This window comes from Epinephelus lanceolatus, chromosome 6 (assembly GCF_041903045.1).
Source record: "Epinephelus lanceolatus isolate andai-2023 chromosome 6, ASM4190304v1, whole genome shotgun sequence".
NCBI classification, from domain to species: Eukaryota; Metazoa; Chordata; class Actinopteri; order Perciformes; family Serranidae; genus Epinephelus; species Epinephelus lanceolatus.
Genome location: NC_135739.1, coordinates 31,529,542 through 31,555,158, shown reverse-complemented (window position 1 = coordinate 31,555,158; position 25,617 = coordinate 31,529,542). Strand labels below are relative to the sequence as shown.

General features: G+C 42.1%; 2 protein-coding genes across 4 annotated transcripts in view; one reads left to right on the top strand and one right to left on the bottom strand.

Annotated features, from left to right (window-relative positions):
- Positions 1-442: 442 nt before the first annotated feature.
- On the bottom strand, positions 443-3,246 carry ccn1 (cellular communication network factor 1). The gene is made up of 5 exons (XM_033620644.2): positions 2,986-3,246; positions 2,575-2,794; positions 1,905-2,249; positions 1,586-1,788; positions 443-1,465 (listed from the first exon to the last, which is right to left on the bottom strand). The coding sequence occupies exons 1-5, from the start codon at positions 3,031-3,033 to the stop codon at positions 1,163-1,165; spliced, it is 1,119 nt and encodes a 372-aa protein (XP_033476535.1). The 5' UTR covers positions 3,034-3,246; the 3' UTR covers positions 443-1,162.
- Positions 3,247-4,133: 887 nt separating this feature from the next.
- ddah1 (dimethylarginine dimethylaminohydrolase 1) overlaps positions 4,134-25,617 on the top strand; it is a 98,496-nt gene continuing 77,012 nt past the window's right edge. Inside the window, exons 1-2 of one of the 3 annotated variants that reach the window (XM_078168969.1) lie at positions 4,134-4,268; positions 13,678-14,005. In XM_078168969.1, the coding sequence (XP_078025095.1) occupies positions 13,712-14,005 (294 nt within the window). In that variant the 5' untranslated portion in view covers positions 4,134-4,268; positions 13,678-13,711. Of the gene's footprint in view, positions 4,269-4,360; positions 4,658-13,403; positions 13,537-13,677; positions 14,006-25,617 lie in introns of those variants that run through there. The other 2 variants (XM_033621219.2, XM_078168970.1) reach the window with 2 other exon arrangements.

The window sequence follows — 25,617 nt, the reverse complement described above, 5'->3', positions numbered from 1 at the left end:
GTATACAATAATAGTCATTGTCCCCCTTGCATGGTGTCTAATCCCAGCCCATTCAGAGCAGCACTTAAGATTCTTGGCATACTCCCATACTCATTGCTACTCGTGGACTTAATCTTTTTTTTTTTTTTTTTCCCCTCTCAGAATCAGTCAAGTGTATGGCTTAGCCAGATCAAATGAAAGCAAGCTAGCTCGTTGCAGAATGGCATTCCAAAGCACAAAAAGTCAGGAGAGAGAGCCTCCAAGGTTGTGTTATATAAGAACAGACTGACCCTGCTCAGTGTCTGTCTGAGAATCTGTTGGGTCTACTGAATGATATAACAGGAGGATTTTCCCTGAAAATAGTGGCTTTGAAATGCCCAGCCCCCTGCCCTGTGCATGAGAGCATTGGATTCTGTTTGTACCGTCCTGTGGTGGAGTTTGAACAGACTGAACCCAGGCAGTGTCATATTTCATAAATAAATCAGTTTTATTTGAAGCATATAAAATTAAATCATTTTACAATTTATTCCAGTATGACACATAATATCCAAATAAAGTAGCTACATTTTTTTCGATAAATAATATTAATAACAATAATAAAAACATTCATTCATCCTTTGACATGTTTCGTTTTGTCTTTTTCATGAAGGGAGTTCAATAGCTGCCACAAAACATGAACAATAATGCCCACGTCAGGAAGGAATGAAACCGCACACTTGTTAAACAAGTCCAGAGGTTACATTTCGGTGTCTTGTTCTTAAGATACAGGATGGTATGCTAATTGAAGTTGCGTATGTGCATATCTACATATACACACACAAGTCTACAGTCTGGGTCATGTCCGATGTAAAGGATCAAAATATACACAGTGAATTGATATCAGCGACTAACATAAATGTACAAATATTAATTACATCTTGCTCCATAACGAAGCTACTCGTGATGCTCCATTAATATGAAGCGGTTCGTAGTTAAGAATGCTGATGTAGACACAGCAAACAGTGCACTTCATTAAGTCCTCATGATGTAAGTCCACAATTCCTTGGGAATCTAGTTACAACAAGAAGCCGGTAGTTGATTGGTAGTCTATTTACACCCCTGCGTTCATCTGGACCGCCATTGGCTGCCAGTGCTGCTGCTTATGCCTTTCTCTTTGCTGAGGGGTTTGGACGTTCTTCACCAATCAGTCTCTGAACTTGTGGATGTCGTTGGAGAGGCGGTAGAAGGGGTAGGAGGCTTCGTTGGCATGTGGACAGTTGTAGGTGCACTTGCAGGACTCGATCATCATGATGTTCTTGTTGAAGGTCTCACCATCCTCACAGCGGAACTTGACGCGGATGGTTCTGGTGTCGTGGGGGCTGCAGCAGCGGCCATCCACGCAGGCTCCGCAGTACTTGGGCCTGTACTTCTTCAAGCTGGAGCAGCCGGCATAGGTGAACTTCACCGGCTGGCTAGACTTCTTGGTTCTGCTGCACTTCTTTCCTTTCTGCAGAGGAAATAAACAAAAAAGGAGGTGGAGATTAGTCATGAACTCAGACCCAGAAGTGATTCATTTTCAGTATCGTGCATGCTTCTATCTCATTCAGTCATGGTGGCTCAAGCTTACCTTCAGACTGGAGTAAGGTGACTGGGTGCATGGCCGCACTTCACAGATTCTTGTCTCTTTGACCAGCTTGCACTCGCTGTTGTTGTTGGTGACTCTGGTGGAGATGCCTGTTCCACAGCTCTTGGAGCATTGGGACCAGGGTGTGGTTTGGACGATGCACTTCTGGCTGTCAAACATGTGGACTTCAGGCTGTGGTCTGAAGGCTGAAAGAAGAAATTAAAAAAAAAAAACCATTAGCATCATGCACATATTTTTGATCTTCTGTGTCTATATATGCAGAAAAAAAGATCATTTCCAGGATGAAAGACAACTTTCTTACCAGGTAGAGACTTGAGTCCTCCTTTTACAATGGCAATGAGCTCGTTCCTGTTGGTGAGGTCTCTTTCCGACTCATCTGTCAGCATGTCTTTGCCAAAGATCTTCTCCAGGATGTCTGTCTCCTTGCCATCATCACACACCCACTCTTCGCAACACTGTCCTGGTACCTTGACCAGTCTGGGGTTGGCACAGCCCAGGTTGGGCAGGGAGAGCTCCTGTGGGCACAGTGGGACACATCCCACTGCCCCATCGATGCATGTGCACTGGTGTTTACAGTTAGGCTGGAAGCTCTCTCCGTTCTGGTAGATCCTGCTGTTGTACTCACAGGGTCTGCCCTCTGACTTTGCTGCGAGGGGAGAAAAAAAGAGGAGGAAAGGAATGTTATTCTTTCCTGCTCTGCTCCGAAACGTCTGCTGAAGACATCACATGGCTGCCAGGTAAGGATCAGTTAAACTGTGAAATTCTTCAGGCTGCCTGAGGAGTCTCTTTCCCTCCACAGTGGGCTGTCTGTACTTTGAGGTTTAGTCTAAGTTTCCTTCTATCTGCATTCCACAGTGCTGAAATCACTCAGGTCCCCATACTCCTGAAATGAACCCCCTTATTTAGAAAAAAAACCCTTTAGACTAATTCAAATTCATGCACATCTGGAGCTGGATGATCTTTATACATACCTCGGCAGATGCCACGAGTAGTAGCAGCAGCAAAGCTGGCCCCAAAGTTACACTCCAGCCCTTTAGTGTGGTCACAAGGCTCGGTCAGGCTGCAGTCCTCGTTCAGCTGCCTGGCGCAAACTTTGCAGCAGCCGCCCAGGACGACGCTCACGCCGGGTGCGCACTTGGGCATCTCCAGCGGACACTCGGAGGGGCAGGGGGAGGAGGAGGAGGAGGAAACCTGTACAGCCAACAAGCAAATCTTCTATTAAAGAACTGAAACTTCTGAAGTCATGCCACACAGAATAACCCAAAACTATCGAAAATCTATCAGCATCTCACCCCGTTTAAAGAAATATCCCCTTAATTCCCTCTCCTAAGGGTAAATACAGAAAATGATGGCTCTCTTTCAGAGATAGAGAAATAACTCACCAAACTGAGGCTTCCAAGGAAGGTAACGACAACAGTAAGCATCAGCATCTTGGATAAATCTTTCTTCTGCGTGTTCAAGACGAATCCTGGTCCCAGTTTTATGAAAAGTAAGTTAGTCTTCGGAGGAGTCCTTAGGTATTCCCTCACTCAGTCGTCTTGTCTCTCTTGATTTGTTTGCTGGTAGTCTCTGGTGTTAGAGGCTCCTTTAGAGTAGATGAAGCTCTCGGTAAAGCGGTTGCAGTCTGCTGAGGTCCGGCCACCTCCGGACTTTTATACCGTAGTGGGAAGCTGACGTCGTTGGGCTGCCTGCTGAACTGTTCCCAAACTATGCCAGGAATGTTTCTCGGCGCATTTTCCATCCAAGACCTAAGCTCCACCCTGTCTAAACCTTTCTCTTTTTTTTCTTTCTCAAATGGATTTTTCCCCCCTGGATCCCATCTGAACACACTTTTCCGTCTCACATTTTTCCCTTCTTGTTTATCCCCCCCTTTCATTTTCTTCCTCTGCTCGCTTCTCACATCTATCAACTCAAGTTCAGAGGACTTTTCTGTAGAGGTAGTGGAGTTTAGGCGCTTTATTCTTAACTTTCCCCCACCGTGATTTCTTCCTTCTTTTCACTTTATAGACAAATGAGTGAAAGAGATCATCTGGTGTCTTATAACTCAGTGGTTTCCGTGCGTCAGGTGACAGGTTTTAAAACGGCTTGCTGTCATCATGTGGTTAAAATCATCATAAAAACATGCCAGAGAACATCCTAAAGTGATGTATAGAAAACGTGCCTTTACCATAAACTCATTTCAGTGTCAGTTATACAGTGTCTCGTATGAATACTGGAACTTCTTGTCATTTTTGTGCCAGGATTTTTGTGCTTTTACTGATTAAAACAATTAGTTGAATCCACTTTTATGGCATGTTGCCGTAGCCACGTTTAAAATAGCTTTAGCTTTTTCTCTGTGAGTCTAAAGGTGTGGGCAGAAATACGTTTAACAGCGTCTATTTCTGGCTTTCCAGTGCCTTTATTCAGAGGAGCTAAGCGTTTCCAGATGCGCACCAGAGCTCAGACGTAACAATATTGCCATATTTGGTATGGCAGTAGCCTACATTATTAACATATTTCTCTCCCTTTGGCCAGCAGACCACAAAGCATTCCTGACAGCTTAAAGGCTTGTTAAATATGTTCTTCATGCAGGGAAATTCCTTTGCATTCATTCCTTGAGGCAATTTGACTTTTCACGCAATGTGTCCATCACGTTTCGGAGGGGGGAAAGTGGGTCCTGTTGTAGGTAAAGTGATCCAATTTTCCACTAGAGATGTTGTGGTGTTAGTGGTGTTGGTGGGGGGGAGACAAATACTTGGTCTTTGTCTGTATTTTTTTCTTTTTACATCAGGGGTCTCAATAAGTCCCCTCCACCGAAGTTTTCAAATCATTCCGATTGATGAAAACTTTCACCAGATGGAAACCAAGTGCGTAAAGACGCAGCATAAAACCATTACTGTGACCATGAGCGGCTGGCAGAATCCAAAGAGGACATTTTGCATGAGGGCAGAGTGTTTATTTGTGTTTATAAGGATCGGACATTTCATTTCCCTCTTCCCTGTTACCTCGCGTTGTTTTAACATGACGATACACTGAGACAGCAGCACTGAACAAGACGACTGGAGAGCCTCTCCGGTGAGTTTGGACTTCTTTTCTTTTTCACTTTATTCTGCGGACTGTAGTTTAGACTCCCCGTAAAACCCTGAATCATCACGGCACTCCCGTTATATGAATGCGAATCACAGCAGGTGAAATTGATTCTTAACAGATCCTGTTCGTTAGGGAAAGCAAGTAACTCCTGATTCCTGACTCCTGAGTTTTTTGCGGGTCGCTCCGTGCCTGATGTGGACAGACTGACATTAAACACTGAAGCATTTTTCAAAACATGAAGTAGTCTAGACTAGTCATCTCTCCAGACGGACTGACCTGGGCTGTGGATCATATGCGTTTTATCTACAGACCGGCCAATGTTCAAATATCATTACATACTTCTAATGCCATATTCATATTGATTATATTGTGAACAGATCCATAACCTGTGTTTGTGTGTGTTTGTGTGTGTGTGTGTGTGTGTGTGTGTGAGTATTTGGACTGTAGGTGTGCCTGTGTGTGCGCAGCCTATTTGGATAGGGGGTGTGTCTGTGTGAGCACATGTGCAGTGTTTGTCTTGTGTGTATTTCCAAGCTGGTGATGCCAATGTGTGGTCATTTGCCCATGTAAATGTCAGATATAAGATTTTAAAGGGGCACTCCACTGATTTTAGTCAACATCAGTTGATCACTCATCATGGTGAGCACAACTTAACTTATGAGAACAGCTTTGAAATGAAAGATTGAAAAGTAACCCTGATGATGTCATCATGTGGATTTGGGCTTGGAGACTGAATATATACACACAACAGAGAGCCTGCGTTACAAACTGTGGCCATGGAGTTTGAAAGACATGGGCAAAGTTTGTAATGCAGGCTCTCTGCCACCTCCATACTGAGAGCCATGTGCAGTCAACCTTTGACTCATATATGTTCTGAATATCCTATAGAGCTCCTTAAAACTATCTGAGTGGTAGCTGATTGGGTGGCTAGCAGCTAATGGGACTAACAGTGCTAACAACAGCAATAGGGCTAACAGAGCTATCAGTGTAAACCAAGGGCAACTGGAAGCTTCAGCAATGCCGGCATCCTGTTATCCAGCGTGGTCTCACTCTGAAGTCATCGAAATCTGGCGCTTGGGCTGTGACTTGCGGTGTCAGACACCTACGAACAAAGCCATCCTTTAACGTTGGCATGATACGCATCCCGTTGCCGTTATAGTTTACCGGTGCCTGGCGGTGTCAGGAAGAAACGCGGCGGGACAAGAAAGAAAGTTATCATCACGGTACTCCCATTATATGTCCGAGTAGGGGTGGTGGATGGGTCCAACTAATCCCGACCTTCACTCGGGAGAGTGGTGCTCGCGTTCCGTAAGATTTTAAAGCCAAACCCTGTTCTTTTTACCGAAACCCCACCACGTGTTGTTAGCTGTTAGTTGTCAATTTGCAGTGTTGTACTGACATAGTGTGTTTATTTTTTAAAGAGACAGTATGTAAATGCTAAATATCCTGTGAAAAGGAAAGTGTATTTTGAAAACAGACAATGCATGTCACTGCCAGAAGTTGACATGGCATCCTAGAATGTCATCAACCAAGAAACCCAGGGTACCTTGCACATCATATCTGGATGTGGAAAGTCCATGACCAATATGTGACAAGGTCAGAGTGAGAATGAGTTGCCAAAGCATGTATGATTCAAATGTTGACTGCACATGGCTCTCAATATGGAGGTGGCTGAGCTGGTAGCTAGCAGCTGCCAGTGCTAACAACAGCAACAGTGCTGACAGAGCTAACGGTGTATTATAGAGGTGTGTGCCAAGCTTCTGTGATGCCAGCATCCCAATATCAGTTGTAACCACCTTATGAATGCAGCGTAGAGTGGTGGCAGCTAGCCATTGGTACACACTTGTAGGGACGCACATGATCTAACATGCAAGGGCAGCCAGGCTGTCTACACAACAAACCACAGAGAAGCTCAGATTACAGCACACACAGAGGTAGCCTGACTTCATTCTGTGCTCAGGTTGCTATTACTGAACTATATCTTTGCATAGAAAACAGTTGTTTACCACTATATTAATCCTTTGAATGTCATAGAGAGCTCATTTAACAAATACATGTTATGGGTTACTTTATGAGAAATGTAGCAGCAACTCCAAAGGCACTAAGAGTCTCGGCCATGGTTCCATGGATCATTCTTTCCTTATTGCCTCTTACTAACTTTGCAGAAGTGCGACTGGTGGAATATCCCTTTAATGTCTCTAAATTGTTTGGACAGCAGGTCTTATGTCACATTTTGTTTGACTGTCCTTTACTATGTCCACCTCAAGTCTCTCAAGTGTGTACGTGCATACTGTATGTGAGTCTACATGCATGCGTAAGGCCCTATGTGTGCATCTGCCCATGTGTTATGGGGATAGGAAACAGTGTTGTCATTGTACGTCAATGGAGAATAACACGCGGTCATCTTTATTCCTTAATTACCCATTCAGTTCAGGAAATATTACAAAATCTGGACATGCGTCTCCATGTTGCAATTGCCCTGGCATAATAGTTTCCAGTTTCCTGTCTGAAAGCCCCCATCACACACACATATGTACTACACACTCACCCACAAATGAGGAGGGGGTCTCTCTCCTTTACAGAAATGATCATTGGATTATGCTCACAGCTCTGTAGCATGGTTATCTGAGCAGCTCCACAACCCCCAGCTGGGGTGCTTAAGTGATTTCACTGTTCATCAGCATTTGAGAGATTATTGTGTGTTGTGTTGTGGCTCAATGTAATGGAAACCCATTGTCAGATCCCACCAGGAGCACTCACAGTTGAAGAGAAAGCGTCCCTCAGAATTGGTTCTCAGGAAGTCCATGACGAGCAGTTCTCAGCCTCCCCATTTATGTCTAAGTGACAGATGGAACAGAACAGGACGGCCCGGCATGTTTAAACAACAGATTCCATTGTAGTATATTCAAGATAAATGTCATAACTGGTATGCAGTGTGTACGAGCAACACTTCCTTTCTCTGTCAGCTCATGGAGCAGCAGGAAGTCTGCTGAGTTATGGGTTGTTCTTGTGTGAACGGGGGCAGCGATGAGGCCAGCGATTAAAATCCTGAGTCAAGCTCTGAATAAATGTAGATCTGAGAGGGCAGAACTCTATACTTCATAGATTCTAGAATTATACTTTTGCTGATTCTTTAAAAGGAAACAAAGGCTCAGTCCAGACTTTTTTGATGTGTCCAGCCATTTTGTCCTTGTTATCTTGACTTAATTAAATGAGAAGGCCTTTAGTGATCTCATGGTTTCTCGTAATCTAGTTACCACACAATTTATTGTGTAATTTCTTTCCCCAAGATTATTTTGAGGCTGGTTATACTTAAAGCTGCAGAGTGCACATTTTTACTCAAAACAGTTTCACCTCTGTCTCTGATCTTGTGCACACAGCCAGTACATGGCTAGAACATCAACATCTCCCGATAGTGGGATATGGTGAACAGATTAAGCTAGAGGTATTATTAGCATGTTTGTGCAGCAGAATGTGTCCAAACACGTGAGGCAATGATAACGTCTGCTGTAATGTTGTGTTTTGTGCAGGTGCAGTAAATAAGATATCTCACTTAACCAGCCACTGCCAATGAAGAAGTTATTTCCTGTGCAAAAAAATATATTTTATGTGTTGTCAAAAACAAGGACATAATATTCCTCAGCTTGTTTTCTTGGTTGCTTTAAGGGACACACATAACTTACTATCTTTATCATTTTCAAAACTCTCATTGCAGTGATTTAGTGTGAAAAGCAAACATTCCTCTAGGGTGGCCAGTCTTAAATATCTAACTTCAGCATCACATTGGCAACCAAGACCTGTTGGAAGCAGCTGAATACTGAGAAAGTCATCAGTCTCTTCTTAGTATCAGACTTGGTGTATTCGTGAGATAGAATCCGATCAGCTGTCGGGGTGTGAACGTGACAGGCTTGAGGGGAAGAGAGCAAGACAAGCAATATACTTTGCTGATCGGTGTAAAGCTAGAGGCGGTAAAGATAGGGCAACAGTATCACATTTAAATATCAAACAGTACCTCTTTTTTTAGACAGGATCTAAGTTGTGTTGTGAAGCACCAAAGTAAAGGCCCAGATGCACCAAACCAACATCGAAGAACTAGTAACGACAAAGACTGACTGCATTGCCCCATGTTGACTGTATCTTGGCCAGAAAGCTGCATCTGAACACACCTCAAAGACTACAGTTTCTGAAGGTACCTTCTGTACCTGCGTGAGAGGAAAGAACTCTCCATATCATCAGGCGGCCATAGTGTGTGTGTTCGTCATTCTAAAAGGGAAACCAGAAGACAGATTCAAGACGCTAGTTAGCCAGATAACACATTAAGAATACAACCTGATGCTGAAAGAACAAAGAACACAGATAGATATTTATTAGTCCTTCTGAAAATTCATTGTTTGCTGCACAGCAATAGTCAGATAAATAAACAGACAATTATAATAACACCAAAGACAATGAAGACATCAACAACAGGGCACCTGTTGGGCTCCATTTACTGTGAGCTAGTGAACAATAACACAGTTACAAACTGCTTCTGATAAAGAGCTCAATGGCTAAAAACATTACCTTATATAAAAATTTTGTTTTGCTCTCACTCCCTCTTGACTTTAGTTGTTTGTTTACTTTCTTCATTTCACTTGTTGTCCATTGAGCTGAACTGACAATCAGAATGGTTTTATCCACAGATGGACCCTGTCATCTCCGACACCCATTCAGTATACTGAATCGATGGCAAAAACGTTGACAAGGGCCAACTAGTGACAGAAGTGCGGGACACACCACAACATTTGGGGTGACAGATGCTCACTGAAGGCCCAAAATTGACTAGCAGCTGACCGTCAACTTGGTGTGTTAGGACCCTAAGAGCACACTGCATTTTTAGTGAAATAGGGTCCACTTATTGTTGTTTGTCTAAATTATTTATAGCAAAGACTCAGTTCAAGGCAAAATCCTCTCAGATACTTTATGTATAAATACAATACTTAAAATAAAGGATATGGATGGAGATATTTTATATTCTCTTATTGTCAGTGGATCTCATGAAAAGACCAAAACCTTAATCTTAATACTTGGTTTCTCTAGCTTGTCTGGGGCGCTGAAGTTTTTAGCAAACCCTACTAAAACAGGAGTAAATAGTGCATTTGTTGGAAACTATTTTCACATGTGGATTAGTACACATTTGGTGCACTAGTGAGTACTTAGGGCAGCAGGGTGATGTATGTTGGATTTGTTTTGTTTGTGATCGTTGCACCTCCTAGAACAGTGATTCTCAATTGGTGGGTCGCAGGTCCATCCTGAATGGACCGCAAGTGACTCAGGAATGTGTCATGTTTGTAAAAAACAAACTTTATTTTGAAGTACAGTAAATTTCCAGCACAGAGCTTTTATGTATAAGGGCCATTTCCTGTTGTAAAGTGAGTGACTAACAGACAGCTAATTAACAGAGACAGCAAACTAGCTTGACAACATGGACAAATGCAAGTATGACGCTGACTGTATTAAACTGTGTGGACCTTGAACTAATGACTAAGGAGAAATCTGGACCCTGTGGCTGGACCAGCTGGGAACCACTATCCTAAAATGTCTTTTGACAGCCCCAAGGTCTTTTAAGATGCTACATAAGTAGCTACACAGCTAGTTTTGAACAGTCATGATCATAAATGTCACTGCATCATTTCCTCAAGCCAAGAGACTCTTCACAAATCTGACATTTACACCAAAATTTCTTAGATAGCTGAAAAACATCTTGAATCTGACCCAAGTGAAGATGCTATCAAAATGCATCCAAATATAACCCTTTCATCTAAAAACATAAATGTTTTATCATTTTCTGTAGTGCCATTTCATCATTTTATTTTCTATGATAATTAGATTCATAATTCTGCCCAACGGCTAAGAGTTAAATATGCTCTGTGCACCTGGTGTAATCATGCATGTCTGTGTCACTTTAGACGTCTAGGATCTCATCATGAGTCCAATCATACCAGGCAAATAGGAGGTGCTGCCTTTTGGTGCTGCTTCATCCGCAGCTGCAGGATCGTGTCTGCTTTCACTCAGTTCTTTTATAGCGGCACAATGTACCAGCCAGGTGTGCCTGAAGTATGAGGGCTTTCCTTCATCTGAAGCAACCCAAATTCCTCAGCATGGAGAGAGAAAAGAGAAAGAGAGGGTCTTTTCTTGGGCCACGTCCATTCGTGATGAGGAATGATGGAAAAAAAGAAGTCTGGGTGGGGGCAGGTGTTAGTGTTGGGAGGAGGGCGGTGGTTGGTGATCCTGGCTGGAGTGGAAAAAGGAATGTGGGGCTCCTGGAATGTTTAGAGCAGTCGGGGATAATTGAGTGAATTTGGAACAAGAAAAGACAAACCGAGGTCCCGCGGTGGAAGAATGTGCTTCTGGGACGTCTGAAGAAACATTCCATCCATTCAGACAGCTTCACCGGGCCCAGAACCTTCCTTAGATGGCACCATAGGGAATATAAACCCCCTTTCCACCCTCCTTCCCTCCTCCTCCCATACACACACTAACACTGCTCTTCCTTTCACACTCTTCTCACGCTGCAGAACAGGCAGAGATCCTCCTTTACATATATATATATATATATACACACACACACATATATATATATATATATATATATATATATATATATATATATATATATGTATATTCTTTGCCCTTGAAGTCGGTGTACATTATTTCATGAAGTCTGCATGAAGTGAAGCAGTTACACATGTCTCTCTCGTTTTTTATTTGGAGCAATTGAAATGTATTTTAAGTAACCATGGGAATCAAATGGGTTATACAATTCTTGCTCTACTTTTCGATGTCATTAGCATCGTACAAATCCAGATGTGATTTTGCAGTAAAGGTCAACCATTTATTCCACTTTTTCCTCTGGGAAACTTCCCATTACAAACATACAAGTTAAGGTCTAGAAGGTCCCAACAGGCTTTATCTATTGCCTTTTTGCAGGCTACCGTTAAAAGTTGACATATATACTGGTCCCCCCTTTCCATTACTTCTTCCATTATCACACCAAGATACAACCTAAAATGTCATATGGTCTCCCAGAATTCGTCAACCTTTATCACGAGCATGTTGGAGTGATTGATATCCATGTAGCAACACGACATTGCAACACTGCTGTTGAGTATGAAATAGTATATTTTCCAAATGACATTGTCCTTTTATATTCTTGCCAAATTAAATTTGTTCTTGATATCGCCCATCTCAATCTCAGCTTTCTGAAACTCATCATAGCATGCTATATAAACCATACGATTATACGGCTAGATTTTATGAAGTCATATCAAAGTGGTCAAATACAGACATCACTATGTGGGGGGTCCATGTCATTGGTCCGACACCCCATTAGTCCGACGTCCCGTTGTTCCGATATGTGATTATACTAGCCTATACTGTATTTGTGTACCATAGAGGATCAGCAAACGCAACAAAAGTAGGCTACTGGTCGAGATACAAGTGCCATAGAGAGAAGAGAATGAAACACCATAACTTCCTGATTAACTCTGGGGTCCGGGTTGTGTGGGGAGCTCTCCGCGGTGCTGAACAGCTCCCGGCGGGCGTATTTCTACCTTGATGGTGCGCCGCGACCGGCTCTGGGTCAGCTGGGAAAGGCTTGAGGCGAAGCAGGCTCACGGCTTATGTGTTTGTCACTTTCTTTTTCATTTTAACCCACACCATGATCTTTTCCTGACCCTAACCAAGCGGTTTTTGTGCCTAAACCTAACCAGACCTTAACCACAGGGCATCATGATGATTTCGGAACAACGGGACTTCGGAACAATGGGTTTAATATGGTCGGAACAATGGGATGTCGGACCAATGGGCAGTTCCCTATGTGGGGACGTGACTGTGAATGTTTACAGTTACGACTGATTCTAGGGCTGTAACTAGATGATTTTTTTCTAATTGTTTGATCTAATGGTGGAAGCAATGCTTCTCAAAATTTTCTAGAACCTAAGTTGATGTCTTCAAATTGCTGGTTTTGCCCAACCCATAACCAAAACCCAAAAAATTCCAGTTTACTATCACATGAACAAACAACCCTAACCCTAACTCAAACAAAAAGGGGGACTTGGGTTGGGAACCAGAGGGTCAGCTGTTCAAGTCCCTGTCCGGACCAAATATAAAGCATGGACTGGTGGCTGGAGAGGTGCCAGGTGCCCTTGAGCAAGGTGCCAGGTGCCCTTGAGCAAGGCACCATACCCCCAAACCGCTTGGGGCGCCTGACCAAGGCAGCCCCCTCACTCTGACATCTCTCCACTTTGTGTACGTATAGGTATAAATGTGTGTGTCCTTCGGACCTGTGTGTTACTGACAAAAGAGTGAAAAAAAATATAGTGAAAAAATTTGAATTTCCCCTCAGGGGGATTAATAAAGTATATATAAATTAAAAAAAAAAAAAAAGAAAAGAAAAAAAAAGAATCAGTCAGGACCAAGGTAGTGTTTTGCATTTTTGCTTGAAATATGATACATTTTCTGTCGATTTACTAGTTAATCGACTAGTTCTTTCATCTAAATGATTCCCATAAATATTCCCATAACACTATATAAAAATATGGGGAACTAATATAAAATATGTTATGGAGAAATAACTGAATTCCTTCTTTAAGAGACTTTTAAAGTGTGGAGGAGTTTGACTTGCAAGCTGTGCTCTGCTGATCCACTGTGAAATGGATTGAGCCATTAGGTACAGTGTGTTTCTGACTGTCACTTGTTGGGCTGAACGCCTCACTGAGGGCTGACAGACTCGTAGGCTACACGTGATGGTCGGTGCGCGTCACCGAAGCGCTGTCGCTCGCCTGGAGACTGAAGCAGGGCTGACTGACACTGTATAGCAGGCTACTGTAAATAAAGAATAAAAACCTAACCAACTAGCAGGAAACAAATAAGCAAGCCGGGCAGCATCGGGTTAACTGATAGTAGTTTCTGTCATTCATTCGCCGAGTTGTCTGTAAGGGTGTTTTTTCACTCCTCTTTTTTTTCAGATTTGAGCGTGCCAAGTAAAGGGGAAAGCAAAACATGGCTGGTTTAATGGCAGGTTTTGGTCATTACACCCACGCCGTCGTCCGGGGAATCCCCGCGTCCCTGGCCACAGAAGCGCTCCGGATCAGCCCGTCGGAGGTGGACCTGGCCAAGGCGCGGAGGGAGCACGAGGAGTACGTCGAGGTCCTGGAGACGAGGCTCGGGCTGGAGGTGGTCGAGCTCCCCGCGGACGAGTCGCTCCCGGACTGCGTGTTCGTGGAGGACGCGGCCGTGGTGTGCGGTGACACGGCGCTCATCACCAGACCCGGGGCAGAGAGCAGGAGGGCAGAGGTAGGAGAAGTGTCATCTTCCACAGCATGATTCAATACTCCGAAAATAAAAAAAAAGTTTGATGTCAAAGTGGAGAGGAAGGCGACCTACCCTCCCTCGGTCGCCTGTTGTACTCGCTTGGCATGCAATTAATAGTCTGCAGGGGTGCATGATGGAGGGGTAGATGTTAAGGTGGCTGATCTATGTGACAGTCTGATTATTAGCAGGGATTTAAAATTGTGTTTCTCGAATTTTGGAGTCACTTTGTAATTAACTCAGTTAGACTCCACTCCAGCTGCATAAATCAAATCTTATGGAAAAAGGGGGGAAACTATAGTTTTAGGTCTCACCCTGCAGGAGGCCTACATATCTGAAAGTGCCAGATCACATGTAACCATATTGTGCACCAGCCTTTACAAAGAGGTATGGTGATTAAGCATGAGGCAACGCCCATTTGGTAGACTACAATGCTTTTGTCAATATAATATGTGATTGTGCTGCACAATAGGTTTTCTCAGTAGTCTGAAAAAATATTGAGTTTTTGCACATTTCTAGTGCAGTAGCTTGTCAATATAATTCATGTGTTACATTCAAGGCATCCAAAAAGGTTTTATTTCATAACTCACAGGGTAATTGTCTGATTAGGATCATAAGGAGACCTATAGTAGATGAAAAGGGAAAATATAGAGATGTATTTTAGGAAATGAGGTTTTATGATGCTGAAATTAATGAATCAAGACCTTAATTTTGAAAACAAAACAACAGTGTGAGTGCACTTGTTTCCTAGTGAGGTTAGTTGCAATGTAGGGTAGCTGTGTGTGTGTGTGTAAGTGAATGACAATGATTGAAACGGTAGGACGGCTTCTGTGAAAGCCCCTGTCATTTCACATCAGAGTCACTTTACTTGGCTCACTGGTGCTAATGGTCCCCTGCCTCACTGGCGGCAGGGATACTGATTGAAAAAGCTCGGCGTCGCTACCTTCAGCCACCACATTTGATTTATTCTGAATGTGGTACAAGTTACATTAGCATGCACATGTGTGCACGCCATCAGCACTCTGCCAAAACCATTTTTTACCACATTTAAATTGTGATTTATTTATATATATATATTTTCATATTTCATGAAGAGATAGCAGTGATTTGGTTTCTCACCCCTGTTCTGCTCGTGGGAGCCGTCAGATGTGATGAATGAAAAATTGGCAAAGTGTGATGTGCAAGAGCATTAATAATATGTTTGCAAAAACAGGACTGTTCAAATCACTGTTGGATTCCATTAAATGCATGACTATTTATTGTCTCGGGCAGAATTATAAGGGATTCAGTTGTATGGGATACTTTTGTTCATAATGAGATATAATGTCCTATGAAAATGACATTTCATTATCATTATGTGAGTTAAAGTGCCGACCTGCTGGATGCACTGTGAAAAATCAATGAATTGACATTTTCACATTAAAGTGAGCATAAAGGCTTTTGTTGCACAGAGGTTACTTGGCAGTGTGACTTTTTAATGATTTAATTCAGTTTAATGATATTAATATTTTGCTTTTGCTTTTGTGGAAATGAAAAATAATGTAGTGTAACCATACTCTTGTAGCACACAATATAATGCATCCTGAGAGCATTATTTAGCATTATAATGGTTATAGCTATAAAACTTGAGATGATGCTCTTTGTTCTGGAGGTGCAGGAGACACAGGATGTTGCTAAACAGCATCACCGCAACATCCAATCATTATGGGTTTTGAGGCATTTATAACGTTTGTCAATGTGCAGAAAAGTTTTCTTCAAACTCTTATCGAGCCCACTGTTTACAACAGCTGCCATGGCAACATATAAGGTGCAGCTATCCGAAAAGCAGAAGCATATCTCTCAGCAGTCACATTGCCTGCCTGAACCTCCCTGGTGTGTAACATATCATGAAATTACACTAATCTTATTGTGAGTTTAAAAATAGTCCACTTACAGTGTATGAGCGCTGCCTCATTATCCACCTACGAACAGATGGTGCTGTAATTATTAGGTACATCTTTTTTGATCTGAGAAATTATGGGAAATGGGGAACAGCAGTTTCTAGTCTTTTTATGTATTAGCCCTCTTGAGAATAAATCATTTTGCTCATGGAGGTGAATCACAGTTGCATGATCAACCACTTCCTGTAGACTTCACAATGCTTTTCCTGTATCTGTTTGTGTGATCAGTTACAGTTATACCATCATGTTTGAAGGCTCTGCCCATATGTCTTATTAATGCCTGTGAAATAATTGAAAAAATGTGCATCTCCCAATTAGCATCTCCCATTCACTGGTGGCTGAATGGAGAGGGTTGAATTCCATCATGCAATTAAATCAACATCCTCGCATGCAGATTTGGCTGCACCACAACACTAGTTGTGTCACTAGTTCACATTTGACTGATTTTGAGAGAGTCGAGCTTTATTCTGAGGAATCAACAAACATCCCGGGAAACTTTAATTGGATGAGTTTGTTTTCTAACCCAGAAGATTAATGAGCGACTATCAGGAAATGGCTTTTCTATCCACTGCATGGTTGGCCAGGGCCCTGTCTATTTTCTCTGCCTTGATTCACATATTTTTCAGCCCTCCCAGTCTTACATTTATTGCTGCCAATTTACTGCCAAGACGTATGAGGCAAGAGTCAGTCACTTCCAGTTGCAGTTTGAATAGAAAGCTTGTTGTCAGTGCTTGTCATTAACTTGACAGGTTATCAATTTTTTGAAGCCAATTTGGAGTCGTGCAGGCGTTAGTGTACTGTGGGGGCCAGTGAGTAATTGCAGACATGTAAATGTAGGTAAGTTTAAGTTAGTTTAATGGTTAACGAGGATAGTTACACGTGCTGCCAGTAAAAGCATGGACTTTGTCCAGGTGCTTTGGACTGTCAGGGGGAAAACACTTTCTTAAACTTGTGCTTCTGAAACTCTTTGGATCAGATACTGTGGAGTGCAGGTGTTCAGTGCAGCAGGAGAATTGATGTGGGAATTCAGAGGTGTTCTTATCTATGTTGGGAGGAATCACTTGTTATTGTTTATCACTTTAGTCCATTTTAAATGCAGTGGGATGTAGTTGCTGATCTGTTTACCTGAATTGGCCTCATCCATCAGGTCTCTGCTTTGACTTCCCTTTTTCTTCTGTTCCTCTAATCATCTGGTAGAGTCACTGCAGCAGAGATTAACTAGTTGGTTCACACAATTTGATCGCTCTCCTCTCTGCCTTTAAAGGATGATCACTTTTTGTAATTGATTGTATCCATCGTAGAGTTCATTATTGTTCAACTCCCTAAGACAGTATCGAATGGAATAAGTTACTAGACATTTCTTAAAGGTTGCAGGCATCTTATCCATTAGGCTGTGGCTTAAAAGCTTTATTATCAGGGGAAACGCTTGTCTGATGCACTGCGTGATTGTTCACTGCAGACTGCAGCATTGTCTGAAAACACTCCAGCAAAGAGCCAGACTTAATTATTTCATAATACTACACATTGGTCTGATAAGCTGAAACTGTTCACCAAGCTGGATGCAGAGCTGCAGATTGTCAGGTGACCTTTACGTTCTTGCTTATTGTGGACCCATTTAGGAGTCATAATTAAATGGTGCCAAATAACCTGCTGTTTGTGTCTCGATTACTTTGTGATGACACACTAAATTATTCTCTTAATGTCAAGTTTTTTTCAGAATTGAGATAATTTAAGGAAAAAGACAGAACTTTGAATACATTTCATGGCCTCATGGGTCATAAGTATTGTTGTGCATACAGTTGTATGCCTGTTTTCCTGCTGTTTACAGCCACCTTGTGCAGTGTGATACAGGGCAGAGGGACTGACCCACAGACAGTTTCAGACACATTTGATGTCCGTTCAGACTTTTCAGACTGATAATTTCATTAGACTAGCTTAGTCAACTTTCTATGTGTTAAATGTTTTGGTCTGGAGGTCACATTTTGTGGACTCTCTGTGCCTGGGAGACTCTCACTAGATGCTCTGACAGCCCAGCCACTAAAGAAAGTCTCACCGGGATGTGTTCTGTATGCAGAGAATGACTGACCTGAGAATATTTCCCTGGCCTGCTGACAACATTTGAGTTTATCAGCCCTCCTGGCCTTGACTGTTGGTTCCAGAGTAGCAAATGTTGCCAAACTTTCCTCCCTGTCACCTTCACACTCCACAAATAACTTACCTATAAATTTAAAGAAGAGTGAATCAAGCAGCCTGTTAATGTTGTAATTAAAAATGTCCTCCAGTATTTCCGTTTGACGGGACGGAAGTGGGTGCACTGCAGATCTGGTGTGGATGAGTTCACAGTGAATTTTATTGTTGTCACTGCTCTCTGTCGATGCTGTAATGCAGGTTTTGAACTGCTGGCACTCCTTGTGCCATTCAAACAAGCATGTTTTTTGCTTGCTTACATACTTTATTGATAGTTTTTCAGCACCGACTCCGGTAAAAGAGTTCAGGTGTCTATATCCCTTATAGAGTTGCATGCAAACTTTGTGCAACCTGTGTCAAAATTTCATTTACTGTATATAGCTAAGCAAGTAAAAGATGACCTGAATTCTAAAACGCTACTTAAAGATGACACTTTTTTTTAAACAATATTATAAGCAAGATTACTTTTTTATTTATTTTAATCTTGTACAGATACAAAATAACAAAAGAGGAAAGGGGTCTGACGCACAAGTTTAGGCACCCTGTGTGGTCAGTACTTAGTAGCACCCCCTTTGGCAAGTATCACAGCTTCTGAATGCTTTTTGAAACCAGCCAAGAGCCTTTCAATTCTTGTTTGGGGGATTTTCAACCATTCTTCCTGCAAAAGGCTCACTAGCTCTGAGATTTTTGGGCTATCTTGCATGCGCTCTTCTTTTGAGGTCAATCCACAGATTTTCAGTGGTTTTTAGCGCCATGGCAAAACATTCAGCTTGTGCCTTTTGAGATAGTCCATTGTGGATTTCGAGGTAAGTTTAGGATAATTGTCCTGTTGTAGAAGCCATCCCCTCTTCATCTTCAGCGTTTTTACAGATGGTGTGATGTTCGCTTCCAGAATTTGCTGGAATTTAATTTAATCCATTCTTCCCTCCACCTGTGAAATGTTCTCTGTGCCACTGGCTGCAACACAAGCCCAAAGCATGTTCGATCCACCCCTGTGTTTAACAGTTGGTCAGGTGTTCTTAAATTAGGCATCCTTTTTTATCTTCAAATATCCCTTTGCTCATTGTGCCCATAAAGTTCTATTTTAACTTCATCAGTCTACAGGTCTTGTTTCCAAAAAGCATCTGGCTTGTTTAGATGTTCCTTCACAAACTTTTGACGCTGAATTTTGTGGTGAGGACGCAGGAAAGGTTTTTTTCTGATGCACCACCACTCCAGAGTCTGTGCAATTTTCCTGCAGGTCTTTTGCAGTCAAACAGGGGTTTCGATTTGCCTTTCTCACAATCCTATGAGCAGTTATCTTCGAAAGTTTTTTTTGGTCTTCCAGACCTCAACTTGACCTCAGTTCCTGTTAACTGCCTTTTCTTTATTACATTACGCACTGAGGAAATAGGTACATGAAAACACTTTGTTATCTTCTTAAAGCCTTGCCCTGCTTTGTGGGCATCAATTATTTTAGTTTTCAGAGTGCTAGGCAGCTGTTTAGAAGAGCCAATGATTGCTGATTGTTGGGACAAGGTTTCAGGAGGATTTATAAAGCTTTGAAATTTGCATCACCTGGCTTTTACCTAATGCTGATTGTGAACAAGCCATAGCCCTAACAAGCTCTTCAGACCAAGCCCTTTTTTTAATATATGTTTATTTCTGCTGCAAAGTTTGGCACTTAAAAATGGGGGGTCTATGGGGACTGACACACACTGAGCCACAAAACTCTCACCTTGGTTCCAAGCTTGTGGTTGTAACTGAAACAGAGTTGTCGAACAAAAGTGGCCAAAATGAGTATTCTCCACAGAATATCTGGGTTCACTCACTGTGACAGAGTGAAGAGCTGAGCAGTCACAGTCAATCTGCTGCTCCTCCTCACACGTAAAGGGCAAGTTCACCTAACTGTAACTCTAGTAATGCAGATATCAAAGTGAAAAATGCACAGCATATGTACATATTAGACGAAAATGATTACTGGGATTTTGAAAAAGGTCTGGCCATGTTCTGTTTTGATGTGCCACCTCACCACCTCAGTTCAAGCAGGTTGTCTGGAGCCTAGAAATTACAAGTTAAGCAAAAAATTTGGATTTATAAGTGATGAAATTAGCATCGCACCTGCAGCTGCATATTAATGGAGCCTAAAGACGAATATATTCCAGAAAGAATTATTGCAAGAGAATTGCAAGTTGTGATAGTCTTGCTTCAGTAGAATTTTGGTTTAATTTATTGAATTATTGAATTATTTATTTATTTATTTTGGAGGGCAATGCATTGTAGCTGATTGCTGGATGTTGCTGTGGAGTCAGGGCAGGTATAATTCAAGTATCTCAGAACAGAAGTGCATTTACTGAAGGCACTCTCAATAAATTTAGATCAAGCTGGTAGGTTTGTACCTGTCTAACTTCATCTCTTCAATAGTCACATTATCTAGTGGGTCAATGACATACTCAACAACAGCAAGGTCAAAGAACTTCACAAATGCAACACTAGATTCTGTCACATTTATTCAAAGTTTTATGCTTTAAATCTTAAAAGCCTTTGGAAAGCGTACTCAAATATCAGTCTAGATGAATAGTTCTGAGTTTAATTGACCAAGCTGAAAGGAAGCTGAAAGTGTCCTTGAATGGTTTTTGTTGTTGGAAAAAGACAGCTCTTTTACCTTGTGCAGCACTGTTTTTGAGATATTTTTGGTCAAAGATGAACTCAGCTCTCAATCCAGCAGCCATGACAAGTAGTGATTTTGCCAAACTCTGATAAACTGCCTCATATAATTTGGGCTGTCTCCCAGGAGCTGCAGTTGGGTGACTTCTTCCTCTGTATTCATATCCTGAACTCTAGGTTTTGCTGTGCAGTCTCTCAGTCTGACAGATAAGACAAACTTAATTGCCTAAAAAGAAAATCCCTTTCTGATCCTCCACAGTCTCTTTTTACTGCCACTGTTTTTACTGAAGCAAAGAGACCTGAGTTCAGAACAAGTGAACGGGGTGGTGATGTGTGATGGGTGATGTGGCTTTATCAACAGAATGAACTTCACTTTAAATCCACCATGAAATGATTGCTAAACCTGCCACCTTTTACTGCTCAGACACTGCGATGACTTAAAGTGAAGCCATTATCTGTTTTTGAAGTGTCACTTGATGCCTGGTGTATCTTTATAATGGCACACTGCTGTAAGTAGTTACTCTAAGTTAAGCTCACTGAGCCTGGAAAATAATGGTCATTAAAAAGTGTTAAAAACTGTCATAACAAGTGTAAAAGCTTTAGGTGTCAATTTATCTGGAGACAGGATGGAAAATTCTGCTTCACAGACACAATATTTAGGTCATGTTTTTGTAGACGTAATATTTAGGTTCACAGTTTATATGTCCGTGCAGGCCCCTTTCTGGTCATGCCTCATGTAACTGCCCCCAGACTAACACCAGACAGCACAGAAGCCCTGTTTTGACTAGATGGCCGGCAGATGCAGATTCCTCGCCGTCCTCCCGGCTCTTATATGACTTCCGTAACGGAACCGACCTGGTTTCCCTCAGGGAGGCTTGACATCCGCGTGTGAACGGGGGAGGAGGGTGAGCCACCTGGAACCCGCCAGCAGCATGTGGGCTGGGGTCAGCGTGCCTTCCCCAAATGTCTGTCACATTCCTACCACATTTAACCTGCCCTTCCTCTCACTGTTTGTCTGTCTGACTCCTCGTCTAGCGTGTTCGTTTGTAACATCGCAGTGCTGCTTCCTCTCCCATCTTCCGTCTCTGACTCATTTTCATATGAAGGAAAAACGTCAAATCATGAGGTCTTCCAAGGTCTAACTCAGGTTAGCTGATTCCATTTACTTTTTGCCACCAAACTTCAGGATCACTGTTGCCACAAATCAACGATATTGATGGTCTGCCTGTGAAAAAGTAAGAACATCCTTTGACTGAGCGATATAGTTTAGCCTGCTTTCAATACAGGAAGCATAATTTATATTCCTAGTAATATGATAATAGTGGTAGTAAATTACAATGAAATGCTCTTTTGTTGGCATGAAAATGTTCTCACATTGAAAACACATTGAGAACCAGCAATAAAAACAAAGTCTTAGCATTCCTCTACAAACAGTTGTGGAGTAAGCCAGGCATATTAACCTACTTTCTTGTGCTTGGAGTTGAAGCTTGCGTGTGTTATTCCATCTTTTACGTACCTAAACCAGTTTAAATGACATGGTTCAAAATGGAATATTCAAAAGGTGTAAGTCTAAATTCAGTCGAGAAAATAGGCGCAGTGCCACTTGCACTAGCTGCTCTGAAATTCAAACGTAACCTTGTTATAACATAATTCTTAACTAGTCTGAGGTCAAGTAGATAAAACAGGTTGCACAACTCAAAATAGTTAGGGCTGCCCCCAGCTAAGAATTTTCCTAGTTGACCAGTAGTCGTCATTTAGGGCCATTAGTCAACTAGTCACCTGCATGTTTACGATATTTATTTAATTATTAAATTATATGTTTTGGGCGGGGCAAAACACAATGGTTTGAGTTCAAGGTGTGAGAAAGAATAGTATCAGTAACATTGTTAACACTGTGCTACATTACAGAGAAATACAAAACCGTACTAATGAACCTTCATTAATATAGGCCTATATTTTATCTACAAGTGCATGTCACACTGAGCGAGCCGCCTGTTAATGACACTGTCGGCAAAGCAGTAATGATTGTGCTAAGTGGTTAATGGGCATGTAGCTACTTCCATGTTTCAGATGATACGTCATGTTTGTAGTCAATGAATGATAGGCGAATGTTTGCCTGCAGAGTTTACGTATCACTTCGGGTTCGTCCTTCACCTTCTCAAAATGATCCCACACTTTGAATTTCCTGCCCGACATGTTATTAACTAGCCTGTGTAATAACCGCAGGTACCAGCCCTTTAAATTAGGGGCCATACACATGCCGTGTCTTTCTTTTCTGTACTAACTAAGACATAAATTGTAAGTTTGAAATAAGTGTCTTAGAAAGGACTTTACATACAAACCTTGCCTTACAGCTTTACAAATAGCGGGTGCCACCATCATATGTTTTAGCATCATCACAACGTGTTATGTATGAGTTGGTCAACACGTGCCAGTACTTTGCCTCTCGAATGTACCAGAAAGTCTTGTGTAAAGAGCATTAATAGACCAGACAGCTCTCCCCCCACCCTGCCGTCACCTTGCACCCCGCCTCCTGTCCCCTGCCCCCTTTTTGCCACGAGTTCACCCACCGCAACCCCACCAACCCGGCGCAGTGCAGCAGCCTGCGAGACAGCTGCGGGGCACTCCTGAACAGAACTCCTCTCAGCCTTGCAGGATGACCGGGTCACGCTCAGCCGTCACCGTGGGTGTGTGAATGTCTGGTTTGGTATGTGAGACGGAGCAGTGGAAGGCACAGGAAGTGGGCCAGGCACGATGGTGTGGAGAAGTCACGCTAAGGTCACAGAGGGCGCAGCATAACTCGAGACAAAAACCTTTTTTTCACTGAAGGTTCAGGGTGGAAAGTTAATTTTTAATAAAATGTTATGCTTCTTTTCTTTTTTTCTTTTCTTGCCAGCTTTTGCCTGCTGTGTGTATCAGACTCAGAGCTGTGCAAATACAAAGTAATCTGAGAGATGACACAGTAGATTCTGGGGAGACCTGGCTCCCAGAGGCGCATTACATTTGTGGAAATATGATTTTGTTCTTTTCAGAATGAAAAAGGGATGCCTCAATGCTATTTCAAGATACAGACATTAAACACACATGAAAAGCAGCTGAGGTTTCAAGGATGTTTGTGTGGGCACCCTTGCCCCTTTGTACGGTAGCAGGTTGTTTGCTAATGTTTCACCTCTGAAATGATTAATATTTGAGCAGAAACTTTAGCTTTATATATTTATATCTCAAGTGTTGTAATTTTGTCAAGTCTGAACGGTTGGCCTCACTGACCTTTTGATTCCTAGTGTGTGAGAGTAAATATACAATCCACCCTGGGCACCTGTACTTTAAGACATAGCACCCACAGCTTAACAAATGTTTTTGGATTTCTAAAGCACATATTAAAAGAGAGAGTAGAGCTCTCAAGTACTCAGTCATTAGTTTGTCAGTTGTTGCATGACTTGGGCATGTTGGCTGTATTCATTTTGTTCAGTCAGTACTGACAGATGTTGTCTGAAGGCAGATTATGCACAAACACCTCTAATGGATGCAGTAGGATTGGATTTATGTACTTAGTAGTAGCCCTCACTTTAACCAGACACATACTTCACTGGTAATTCCATAATTGCTTCTGCCACATTTTGCTGCGCTCTGTAAACATAGCAGAAGTCAGTCAAGACTAATTGAGATAAATCTCTGCACACTCTGATAATCTCTCTCCCTCTGTCACTCTTTGACTTCTCACTCTCACTCCCTCCCCTTTTGTTCTCACTCTTAAAAAACAACACAGTCCCCCTAGAGATACAAACTGCCAACATCAACTTCATTGATTGCCGCAGATGCAGAGCCAAAAAGAATCTCCTACTTCTCGAAGGCTATAACCATCAGTCTCCCCTGTCAGTCCAGTTGACAGTTGTGGTTAAGTGCCCAGTTTTCTCTGTTGCCACTGAACAACACAGTCTTGACAGCTGTCATTTTATCTCGAAGCCTGTTGATGGGATTTGGCTCCCGCCTCTGGTGCTGAAAATGAGATATACCTGTGTCTAAAGAAGTGGTGCACCTACTGTCCAATGACAAAGCTAACATGCTGATATCAAGCAGGTATAACTTTAAGCATGTTCACCATCTTAGTTTGGCATGCTAGCATTTGCTAATTAGCACTCTACAAGAAGTACAGCTGCAGCCGCTGGCAATGTCATTACTTTTGCAGGTTTTTGGTCATAAATCAAAGTATTTGACAAATTGAAATTTTGATGTGATGAAAAAGTTGTCGGATCGCCAAAGTTATTACAGTTCATCCTGAGGGGGAGTGTGACTGGGATTTAATGGCAGTGTAGCCAGTAGTTGTTCAGATATTTCAGTCTGGAGACGGAGTGACAGATCAGCGTTGTTTACAGCTTTTCAAATGTGAGGACTTTTTGCTTTTGTCTCTTTTACATCACTATAGTTTGCACACTTTTTTTTTGGACTGATGATGAAAAAGTAACAAGTGATTTTGAGATGTTGCAATGGGATGTGGAGAATGGTGAGGGGAATTTTTACTACCTTTTGACATTTTAAAGACAATAGATTGATAGATAATGGAAAAAAAATAATTAGTTACAGCAGAAACCGGGTCTGTCTTCATGCTTTAAACAGGATACTGAAATGCAGACATGTGATTTGCTGTTTGACGAAGATGAATGGCCTATTAATGTAGCCTGGCAATGTAACTGAAAAGTCGAACATGAAAATGTTGAAATGTGTCCTGCCTCCACAGTGTGTGTGACTACAGGTGTGAGCCTGTCAAAACACTCCTCATATCCTTCTTGTAAGTATCACCAGGAGGCTGACGTGATCGCGTTTTTC